Source organism: Octopus bimaculoides, chromosome 1 (genome assembly GCF_001194135.2).
Source record: "Octopus bimaculoides isolate UCB-OBI-ISO-001 chromosome 1, ASM119413v2, whole genome shotgun sequence".
NCBI classification, from domain to species: Eukaryota; Metazoa; Mollusca; class Cephalopoda; order Octopoda; family Octopodidae; genus Octopus; species Octopus bimaculoides.
In genome coordinates, this window is record NC_068981.1 from 160,564,814 (window position 1) to 160,577,754 (window position 12,941).

General features: G+C 35.7%; 1 protein-coding gene across 4 annotated transcripts in view; it reads left to right on the forward strand.

Annotated features, from left to right (window-relative positions):
- Positions 1–12,941, forward strand: part of LOC106884418 (activating signal cointegrator 1 complex subunit 3) — a 493,492-nt gene that overhangs the window by 452,808 nt on the left and 27,743 nt on the right. For all 4 annotated transcript variants that reach the window (XM_014935791.2, XM_052972249.1, XM_014935790.2 and 1 more), the window contains one exon: positions 1,844–1,978. In XM_014935791.2, coding sequence (XP_014791277.1) covers positions 1,844–1,978 — 135 coding nt within the window. The remainder of the gene's footprint in view (positions 1–1,843; positions 1,979–12,941) is intronic.

The window sequence follows — 12,941 nt, forward strand, 5'->3', positions numbered from 1 at the left end:
ATATATATATATATATATATATACATGGGTTGGACAAAATAATGAAAACACCTTAAAATTTCAAACAAATCTATTTTAATATGAGGTAGGACTGCCTTTGACAATAATTACAGCTTGAATTCTACAAGGTATGAACTTGTACAAAGTTTGAATTGTTTCCAAAGGAATTTTTGTCCATTCTTCAGCTAAAACAGTCTCCAATTCTTGTAGTGATGATGATGGAGGATATCAACTCCTTACTTGTTTTTCTAAAATGCACCACAAATGTTCAATAATATTGAGATCTGGGGACTGTGGTGGCCAGATAAGATGTTCAACTTCACTAGAATGTTCCTTGTGCCATTCAGTAACAACTTTAGCTGTGCGAATTGGTGCATTATCATCCTGAAAGATTGCATTTCCCTCTGGAAACAGTTCTGCAACCATAGGATGAATTTGATCAGATAAAATGCTTAAATAGTCTTGACTATTAATTCTGCCATGAAAGGAAAACATTAGGCCGGCAGATTTTCAAGATATAGCCCCCCAGATCATCACAGATCCTCCTCCATGTTTAACAGTTGGAAGAAGGCAGTCTGGGTCAAATGCTTCTTTTGGCTGTCTCCACACATATACTCAGCTGGTGGTGGGAAATAAGGTAAAGGATGACTTGTCTGAGAAAATAACATTTTTCCACTACTCTAGGGACCAATTCTGTAGGTTTTTACTCCACTCTAAACGTTTTGCAACGTTTGTTTTTGAAAGTAGTGGTTTTCTGATTGCAGCCCGCCCACTGTGAAATCCAGCTTTGTGCAGCTCCCAGCAAACAGTTCTTGTGGAAACTGGGTTCTCAAGGTGGTCATTAAGCTCTACAGTAATTTTGGGAGCTGTACTTTTGTGATCCTTTCTAACAATTCACATAAGAGTCCAACAGTCCAATCTGAAAGTTTTAGTTTTCTTTCGACGAGGTTTTTCTCTCTTTCTCAAAGGCTGTCATTACTTTCAAGACAGTACTTCTTGATACATCAAACATTTCGGCTGTTTTCATTATGCTAGCACTTGCCATACGAGCACCAACAATTTGAACTCTTTGAAAGCCCAATATATCTGTCATTTTAATGAATTTTAATTACTTTTTTCTGATGACATCTGAAAAGAAACAGCAATTTTAGCAAGACATATTTAGCAACACTATTAATAAATCAAAAAACATAAAAGTAAACAAGCTTTTGACAGTTTTATAGATATTTCAAAATTATGATGCTATGATGCTAGATGTTTCCATTATTTTGTCCAACCCCTGTATATATATGCATATAGATGTGTCTGTGTGTATACATATATGTATATATACAGAGATCTCTTTATACTTCCTTATCTGTGTGGACACTACTAATTAGTATAATGCCAACATAGGTTAAATCATTACAAAGTGCACAAGGCATTTCTACTAAATACTACATTAATTATTTAAATGCATCAAATGATGTCAGTTTGTTTTTATAAATAAATCTTTCAAAGATGATGGTGTCTATTTACTTTTGAGATGATTTCTCTGTGTGTGTGTGTGTGTGTGTGTGTGACAGGTTTCCACACAGTTTCCATTAACGAAATTCACTTACAAGGCATTGATCAACCTAGGGTTATAGCAGAAGACACTTGCCCAGTGTGCCATGCAATGGGATTGAACCCCCGAAGTATGTGGTGGCAAAGCAAACTTCTAAACCTCAAGGCCATGCCTGCATCCAACCTAACACTGAAATTGAAGAAATTTTAAAAGATGTTTTTCTTATTCTTTCAGCATACCTTTTGTACAGTTTTTATTCTGTCACATTCCTAATTTCTGTTGTTATTACCATGACAGAATAATTCCAGAATCCAGCCAACTACCCTTGGGAGAATAGCATCTTATTATTACTTGAGCCATAAAACTCTCAGGATGTTCCATGAAGAACTCAGTGAAGTTTGTGGAATACCCGAACTTATCAAAATCTTGTCTGTAAGTTTGTTTTCTTATTTTTCATTATTATTTATTGGTTTATTTATGTGCATTAAATAAAAAAAACTACAGGTGTGAATTGGTAAACAGTTGCATACAGATGGAACACTTGTGGAAGAAGGAGACCCAGAAAGACATGGGATGAAGTTTTGAAAGCCAACCTCAAGACACTGATCTTTATGAAGGAAATAACTAAGGATTGAGATATCTTATGCATTACTGTACTCAAGGAAACCTGTCCACCACACCAGAATTGATACTGGTGCTGGTGTCAGTACACTCTGTGAAGTAGTTAGCATTAGGAAGGGTGTCTAGCAATAGAAACTATGCCAGAACAGACAATGAAGCTTGGTGCAACCTTTGGCTTTATCAACTGTGGTCAAACCATCCAACCCATGGTAGCATGGGAAATGGATGCAAAATGATGGTGTCAGAATGTAGGAATGCTTTATGGTGTTTGATCTGGTTCTCTGCTCATTGAGTTCAAACTCTTCTGAGATTAACTTGACCTATGATTTTTCTGAGTTGATAAATAGAGTGCACTACTCCAAGTTCAAGGATCATTTCCTCTCTCTCTCTCTCTCTCTCTCTCTCTCTCCCTCCATCCCTCCCTCCGCACTGTAATTATGATCATGGTGGATCTCTCAAAATGAAGAAAGGTTGAGGCAGGAGCTAGGCAACCTCTTTTTATAAAAATATTGATATGCTACTGAAAGTTTTCAATGAGGGCCATATGTGCAGTACAGTGCAGGATGTGAATTAAGGAGTAAATTTCAAAAGAAATACAATACTACTATTCCATTGATTCGAGGTGGACAGATTGAACTATCAATAAGATATTCAGTTTCCTTGTTTACTTAATTTATTATTTGAATCGTATTGTGTGCTTTGTAAAGGAAATACAAAGAAAAAAATATTCTATTCAGTAGAGAACTAAAAAGACTATGACATTGTAAAACTGAGTATGTCATCTTAGTTAAGATACTATTTAGATTGATTATATTATAAACAAGAAATGCAAGCCAGTAAGTGAGGAGAAGTATGGTGGGTTTACTCTATGTGTCCTCATTGATTGATTGAAAGATATTGATATGAAAATCTGTTATCGTTATGTATATTGCAGTTTTTATATCATTGAGATTATCAAAAGGAAAAAAATAAACAGTTACTCCCATCATTTTGCAGAGATAAGAATGACATATCATTTATCCTTTATCTTTTACTTGTCTCAGTCATTGGACTGCAGCCATGCTGGGGTACTACCTTGAAGGGTTTTAGTCAAACAAATCGACTCCAGTGCTTATATTTTTTGCTTAAAGTCTGGTACTTATTTTATCAGTGTCTTTTCTGCACTGCTAAGTTACATGTACATAAACAAACCAACACCAGTCGCCAAGCACAGACACAAAGACACACACATACATACACTTACACATACACATATGACAGGCTTACACACAATTTCTCTCTACCTAATTCACCCACAAGGCATTGGTCATTCTGGAGCTAAAGTAGAAAACACTTGCCCAAGGTGCCATGCAATGGAACTGAACCTAAAACCACATGACTGCAAAGTAAGCTTCTTAACCACACAGCTATACATGGAGATTATCCAAATTATACTTCTAGTAATTCAGGCAAAATTATTTTCATTTTCTGAACCATCTTGTAAATTGCGATATCACAGTATTTAGTGTAAGCAATTAAACATAAAAATATTTCAAGTAGTGAATACATTAATTTAAAAGCAAACATAAAAGGCAAAAACAAACAAACAGAACCTGGCTTATAAATATGGTTAATTTATGCTAAAATGTCTAAGAGGACTAACATTTTGATTCTTAGTTTGTAATATATTTCTAATTTCAAATTTTCATGATAGAAATTTTTATAAAGTAGAACTGATGCGTGCAAGAGGTAATCAAATAATTAAGTTTTTGAGTGGTTTTTTTTTTTTGTTTTTTATTTTTTATTTTTTATTTTTTTATTTTTGTTCTGGCTTGGCTGATATGAAAATTGTTTTTATTTTTCTTTAGCAAAAAAAAAAAAAATTGTAACAGTTGTAGATCTTGATTAAAAATTTGTTCTGTCTGTGGACAACATTTCATCAAGACTATATAGCAATAAAGTTTTATAGACCATAAAGATTAATGTTAGCACTGAAACTTTTCACAGATTTTTTTTTTTTTTTTTTTTCAGAACAAATAATGTTAACAGGCAAAATGTTAATATCTTATTAAACAGTTATTGCCAAACAAATGGATAAATATTGTTATTTAATTAAGGTTCAACACTGATCAGGTAGATCTATAATCAAAAGGTATTCTAGCTGTGACTATCCTGTTTTTTACTCTGACAGGGTATATGTGGGACTACATTATCCAGTATACCCTAACTAACTTTCTAAACAGCAGGGTGTCATATAAAAATGTGTGGTTACAATTGGTTTTAAATTTTGGCACAAGGCCAGCAATATGTGGTTACTATTGCAAGCTGAATAACCACTTAGAGGTTCCCTTGTTTATATGCAAGTAATATCATGGTTGCATGTAAGATGGCTTGCATGCAGTCATCTTTACATGCAGCATCAATTCGTATGTGAATTAAGCACAATTATTTTTGACATCCACTTTTCCATTCTTGCACGGGTCAGATGGAGTAGATTGAGGCAAATTTTCTATGTCTATTGCCAACCATTACATGTTTCCAAATAAGGTAATATTACTCCATGACCAGACATGTTTTCACAGAATGTTGTAAATGAAGAACATTCATTTACGACAATCAAGTAATGCCAAAATAATGTTAAACATGCATTTACTTGCACACAGTCAAGTGTGTGTGTGTGTATGTCAAGCTAGTGCCACTTTAAAAGCACCCAGTACACACTGTAAAGTGGCTGGTGTTAGGAAGGGCATCCAGTCATAAAATCAAAGCCAAATCTGACTGGAACCTGATGCAGCTCTCTGGCTTGCCAACTCTGGTCAAACCATCGAACCCATGCCAACATGGAAAACAGATGTTAAAGGATGATGTTGATGATATGACAGGCTTTTTCTGGTTTCCATCTACGAAATCCACTCACAAGACACTTGTCTAAAGCATTACATGGTGAAACCGAATCTGAAATCATGTGGTTGGGGAACAAACTTCTTAGCCACACAGCCATACCTGTGCCTTACATAGATTTAGACTTTACTAACATGATAGCATTTTTTTTTTTTTTTGTAATAGTATATTTGACAGGTTTCTCATTTTCTTCTGGTTTAGTTAAAGTAATGCTGCTTAATTACTTTTGCACTAGTAATTATCAAGTCTAATTTTCTTTTATTTTGTTTTAGGTAATGTTATGTGCTAATTATATGTTCTTAATTCTTAATTCGATAATTATTGTTTTTAAAGTTATTAACGGTTTCTACTTCGTCCATGAGTGAAGAAAACCTTTTTATGTATCTATTTTGAAAAAAAAACAAAAAAAGAATCAAAGGTCCTTCCCAAGCCATAGGCTCATAAGTCTGGTTTCATAGATTCTGTGACATATATGTTTCCCACTTGGATGGGATGCTGCTCTGTTGCAGGATTACTCACTTTTGCCAACTGAGTGGACTGGAGCAATCTTACAATCATGACTGCAACAGCCTAACCATTAAGCCAAGCACATTCTCATGAATCTGTTTACCTAAATTTAATTGAAGTTTCAGCCAGGTTTTGTCTCTCCTGCTGAAGCTATTTCTTGATTTAGTGAAAATAGTTCAAGCATAGCCATGTGGTACTAAGAGGCTTACTTCATAGTCAGAAATTTCTGGGTTTGATCTTATTGCATGGTACATTTATTTAAGGATTCAAGCATGTCTGTATGATTAAGACTTCACTTCAAAACTACATAGTTTTGGGTTTGATCTTGATGCACAGCACCTTGGGCAACAAATTTCTATCTTAGCCTTGGGTTGACCAAAAGCTTCAAAGTGAAATTGGGCAGATAGAAACTGAGTGGAAGTCCATCAGATGCATATATCATTATCTTTGGTAGTATGCACTGGACAAAGACACACACACACATGTATATGTGCACACATATATGCATTTATATATATATGTAAGTCCACATGTGGATGCATTATGGTTGAATGGTTAAGAAGTCTGCTTTGTAGCCATGATGTCCCCAGTTCAATTCCACAGTGTAGCTTCTTGAGCAAGTGTTAACCCAAGCCTTATGAGTGGAACTGAATAGAGAGAAACTGTGTAGAAGCCCATGAAATGGATTTAATATCCACTTTTCCATGCTTGCATGGGTCATAGAATTCATTGAAGCATATTTTCTCTGACCAGGTGCCTTTTCTGTTATCAGGCTTCACCTGTTTCCAAGCATGGTAATATTTCCTCATTACATGAAGACTGAAAAATATGCAAAACTGCAAACAAAGAACACTGTATTACAATGGCACTTGCTTATAGCTATAGCACAATATCTGAGACAACACAACACACACACACACACACATAATGGTCTTCTTTCAGTTTCCATCTACCAAATCATTTCATAAGACTTGGTTGGCCCAAGGTTTTAGTAGAAGATACTTGCCCAAGGTGCCAGAATGCTGTGGGATTGAACCTGAATCCACTGGTTTTAAGAAGTGAACTTTTGAACCACATAACCATACCTTCATCTTGTATGTGTATATACGTATGTACATAATCCTGGATACATTGATCAGAAAATAGTGTTAGGTGTGATCATAGTTGGAACCATTTAATCATAGATCTGCTTGATCAAACTGACCTGGGGTTAAACAGTAACAATGACAGTCATTTAATATGAGGCAGTATTTTATAATTCCTCTTTCCTTCTGTAGACAAAGATCAATTTATATGTCTATCAGGTGCATTAATTTATAATGAAATCTACTTAAATTTCTGATTGCTTCTAACGTTTTGTAATATTATATAATGCTAGTTCGTTCCAGATGACGTTCTTACCATATTTTGTTTTATTGTTTGCTCACAAAGAAATCAATGTTCCATTTATTTACTTTGTTTTATTTTAGACTGCAAATAGTGAACAATAGGCTAGTCTCCAATTCACTGCATTTGTCACTACAAGCACTCCCTTGTCAATCTCACTGTCAGAGTGAGAGAGCAGCAAGGGAGTATCTGTAACTCACTGCAGAATAAATATTTCCAAGGCCTTCATTCATAAAAGGAAAAAAAGGATGGCTTTTTTCAGTTTTCTCATAGTCATTTACATCCTTTGCTGGTATGCACTGGACAAAGGCACACACACACACACATGTATATGCATTATGGTTGAATGGTTAGGAAGTCTGCTTTGTAGCCATGATGTCCCCAGTTCAATTCCACACTGTAGCATCTTGAGCAAGTGTTAACCCAAGCCTTTTGAGTGGAACTGAATAGAGAGAAACTGTGTAGAAGCCCGTGAAATGGATTTTTCTTTCTGTTTGTTTCAGTCATTAGACTGTAGCCATACTGAGGCACCACCTTGAGGAATTTGTAGTTGATTGAGTCAACCCCAGTACTTTTTTTTAAAGTCTGGTACTTATTTTATCAGTTGCTTTTACCAAACCACTAAGTTACAGGGATGTAAACACACCAACACCAGTTGTCAAGTGGTAGTGAGGGATAAACACACACACACACACACACACACACATATATATATATGATGGGTTTCTTTCAGTTTCTGTCTACCAAATTCCAAGGTTTTGGTCAGCCTGAGGCTACAGTAGAAGACACTTGCCCAAGGTGCCACACAGTGGGACTGAACCCAGAACCATGTAGTTGGGAAGCAAGTTTCTTACCACACAGCTACACCTATGCATAATTTATTAAAGATCCAACATTGTCACATAATATCACGCTCATTCTACCAAGAATTACCCTAAGGACACACATGTCTATCTACCATAAGGTCCAGTCCTTGTTGTGGTGTGACGGCTTTTGTGCCTTAATGACCCTGAGAGGCATACTATTGGAGTGCAAGCTCCTTGTAGGGCCTCCCATGCTACACAGGTCAAAGGATAGAGACCAGACTAATATGAACTCCCTCTTCCAGAGGTAAAGAGTAGCTTGCATAGGGCCAACATCCCCACCTAGAAAAAATGAAATGGTAATGGAAAGATTAATGATGATTCAAAACCAACAAGACCTCAGAAGGGAAGATTTTCATTCAGGGAAACTTGAACCTACAAGGAAGATGGAAGAAAGGATGCCCTAAAAATAGCTGGGAACAGGATACTGAGGCAAAACTGAAAAAGTAGGGATCCAACTGGAAAGAAACAGAAAAGACAGATTTGGGGACTGTAGAGAGAAGTTGTCAATGGCTTTTGCTCTGTGGGGAGCAAATGGCTTAAGTAAGTAACACATGTCTGTGGAATTATCAGCCTCTTACACTCAAAATCAATAATCAGGGAGTTCATATGATCAAACAACTGAATAATCATCTTCGAAAACAATAGGGTTTCATTTGTTTTCCGTACACTTTCTGTCCATTAAATTCCACTTACTGTGTCAAGCTAAAGCTATGATAGAAAACACTTGCCTAAGGGGCTACACACTGCAATCAAACTTGAAACAAGATGGTGGCAAAGAAAACTTCTTTTTTACTACATAGTCATACCTTCAGATTTGCTTGTGCAGTTGTTGCTGTGCTACAAATAATTACTTCATCTATTTAGAAGATAAATTATTTTTGTATATATATTTCTTTCTTTTTTTGTTTTTTGAAAAGGTAGGGGTATAAAGAAATATAGGCATATTATATGATTTGTTTATTTTTAATCAGATAAATGGAATAATTTCTTAACTTCTATTGAGGAAATTAAATTAACCTTGAAAAATAGATAGCAGAGAAAAGAAAATGTTTATCTATTTATTCCACCCATAAATGTTCTACGGAAATAACTGGAAAGTTTTCAAATGTGTAATTCTTGAAACTAAAAGTTGACTTGACATTTTTGGTTCCCAGTGAAAACAAAGAGGCAATCTAATTTTGAAATAATGAGATATTGTTGGAGTTGTAAATGAGAGAAAAGATTAAACACAATTTTAAATTTGTTTGGCATAGAGCCAGTTTGTATAACCCTTTTGTGACCATATTTCTCACAAAATACACTGCAAATGTGTCTCAGTTAATTTTGAAAATAATCAACAATTTGTAGGGGTGTAGTAAAATAATTAACATGTTATTATTATATTAATGATGGAATATACATTGCGTAAGTTGATAGAAGATTTGAATTTAAATATGAACCTTTCAAAACAAGCAGTTTTGTATTATGTGATGAAGAGTAATATCAGGTTGATTGACACTGAAACAGTTAAGGAAAAGTCACTATCAACCTTATCAACTCTAATGTAGCACTGATGCTTATTTTATCAGCCCTGAAAGAATGAAAGATGTAGGAGACCCCCAGCAAGTTTTGAACTCAGGCTTGAGAAGAGCAGAAGCTAAATGTGGTTCAGACTCAGCTAAATGCTGTTTGATATTGTCCTCTACTGACTTGACTATCTCCATTGCTCTTTACCATTTTAATAATCTTACCAAAACAATCACTTACCTCAATACTATCATGAATGCGTTGTGTATTTGCATGTGATTATTAATTGGTTATGATGAAAGAACAAGACTGTACTAAAACTAAAGAATGACATATGTTCTGTCTCTAATGGCATATTGAGAAATCTTATTAAACCTCTTTAGATTATCAGTTTTTTTGTTTTTTAATCCATGTGGGTTTTCCTTTTTTTTTCCCTCATGTCAGATGGGTTTCATGAGTTACAAGTTTGAACATTTCTTAAGCAGGTTGGATTCTCTTCATTACAGCAGTTACCAGTTAGTCTTGGTTATTTTCAAACTAAGTGATGTAACAGCACTCACAGACAAACAATAACAAGGAGTCTTCTTGCATTGTTCATTATTCAGAGAAAGTTGCATTTGATGGTATCTTCTATTAGGTGGAATATTTATCTTCTGTTTACCTTCAGCTGAACAGTCTTCAATCTCTCCCTCCCCTCTCTCCCTCTCTCTCACACACACTCACACACATATATGTACACACACAAACGTCTGTCAGACTTAAATGCTCAAGGCTTTTTATTTGGGGGGGGGGGGGCAGGCTATTCTTTATTGATCACTTCATAACATCCCATTCTTTTCTATTTCCCATGAACTTTATATTCTCGTTATCTGAGAATGACATAGTGTCAGCAAATTAAATAAAGCAATAGCTCTTGTAGAACCATTAGAAGAGGACATAGTTCATCAGTGGTTATATAGTGTTTGAGAGCGATGTATTTAGCAGATTTTTCTAGAATACTATCATGAATGGCGGGGGGCTAGATGCATTATTTCAGATGTGTGATTAGCACTCTAGAGTAAAAGATTTGGGGTTACGGAAAAAAAGAGATTTGAATCAACATGAAATCTTCAAGCTACTAGTTGTACTTTCTTTAACAGAAATTAGCAGAAACAAATAAACCCTTTAACTTATTGATTTCACTTTGGTGAGATTTTCATGATGTTGTAATCTCTTACTTCGTTCTTTAACCCTTTAGCATTCAAACTGGTCATATCTGGTCCAAATATTTAACCTGCTTTATGTTGAAACTGGCTAGATCTGGCCTCTCATTTCAACCTTGCAATGTCATTCTAAAACTAAACAATCACATCATCGAAATCTCTAAACTGCAGGATAATGCATGATTCATTCAAAACAATATAACTAAACAAACATGACATTTGACAGAATAATCTGAATACAAAAGGTTTAATTTCCTTCCAAAATATTTTCTTTTATAAAAAATCTTTTCTATGTCTTCACTGTGGTAAAGTTATATATATGACAATGACTTGTGGAAAGTATTGTAGAGATGAAAGATAAACTCCTGGTGAGTCTTGTCAAAATATTGACCCTTTAGCATTTCAGCTGACCATATCTGGCCAAAATATTGGTTTCAAATTTTAGCACAAGGCCAACGAGTTTGGTGGGAGGGGGAAAGTTGATTACATTGACCCCTGTACTCAGCTGGTACTTATTTTATCAACCCCAAAAAGATGAAAAGTAAAGTACACTTCAATGAAATTTGAGCTCAGAAAGCACTAGTGTAGCTACATGTGGGGTGGTGGGATCGGTACTTTTATGGGGGTGGCACCACTTTTGGGTCTGCTGTAGGCAATATGTATTTTTTGTGGTGGGGCCTGAGGACAGCAAACTGAAGGGCTACACCAGGCAGCACACTAGCTATGCTAGTTTCAGAAGTTAAAGACATGAAATGCCACTAAGCATTTTGCCTAGCATGCTAACTGTTCTGCCTTATATCTGGCCAAAATATTCTTCCTGTTTTATGTTCAAACCAGCCTGATGTAGCTTCTCACACCTAACCTACATTGTCATTCTAAAAATAAGCAATCACATCATCAAAATCTCAAAGCTACAAGATAATGCATGATTAATTCAAAGTAATGTAAATGAGCATCACATTTGACAGAGTAATCTGAATGCTAAAGGGTTAAATGACTTGTTAAAGCCATTTCAGTTACACATACTTTCACTTCCTTTATTCATCATCGTCTAAAAAATATACTGTAGGTAAATCTGTCAGTATATGAGACTGACAGCAAAGGGGGGAGTGTAAGAGAAAGTTGGAGGGAATTTAAGATTATGAGACCAAATTATTAATTGATAAATACAGCATTTGTTTCTTTGTTTTAATGTGATTAAAAGTTAGTTATTAGTATCCAGCCTTAGAAACCATGCCAAAGCTAACATTGGAGCTCACCAGTTCTGCAGATAGTTGGATCCTGTCAAACCATTCAACCCATGCCGGCATGGAAATTGAACATTAAATGATTATGATGGTGGTGGTGGCGGTGGCGACGGCGGCGGCAGCGGCTGTTGTTGTTGTTAAAAAGAAAAAAGACACTTGACCAATGGTCTTTGGAAATGAAGTCAACAACAAAATCTGTGAAAAATGGAAGAAAGATAATTGTTAAAGGAGAAGGTGGTTGTGGTGGGGCTCCTGCTTTGCTCCAGATCAACTCTGGTCACGCAGAACTATGATGAAAGGCATTCCACTCTCGACCATCCTGTCTTCTTCCTATTATCCACATTATCAGTGGCCCTTTCTTTTTCTTTTTTTTTTTTTAAAGATAGTAGAGTGTGATTTGAGGTAGATTGGGCTGCTGTTTCTAGTTGTGGAAGTAGTGGTGGAGAACTTGAAACTAGAGAATCAATGAAAGAGAAGGTCAGTGGTAGTAAAGATAACAATCAAAGTAGGGGTGGGGCTGGACTATGCAAGTGTTGGATATTTCTAACCAAATTGCTGCTGTAGTGGTTCTCAAACTGATAAATATCAAGCTGTGCCCTATCACAAAAAGTACTAAAATATACGGTAAAATTTGTTTCCTATTTTTATTAATGTGAAAATAAAATAGTTTGTATCCATATACAGGCACGGCTGCTGTATAGTAAGAAGTTTGCTTCCAATAACCACATGGTTTCAGGTTCAGTCCCACTACATGACACACTGGGCTGACCAAAGCCTGGTGAATGGATTTAGTAGGTAGAAAATGAAGGAAGCCCATCATATATATATAGTTTTGTGTGTGTGTGTGTGTCTTTGCATTTGTGTCTGTTCCCCCCTGCTTGACACCTGTTGTTGGTTCGTTTACATCCCTGTAACTTAGCAGACTACTAGAATACGTACTGGAGTTAATATGTTCAACTAAAACCTTTCAAAGTTGCTTCCCAGAATGGCTACAGTTCAGTGACTGAAACAAGCATGCACACACGCGCGCGCGCGCGCACGCACACACACACACACACACACACACACACACACACACACACACACACACACAGAGTATGGCCAAAAGTCATGCACCAAAACATTTGACATTTTATTTGTTTTACGTTATTATATTTTTCATTTTGTTCATCATGTATAA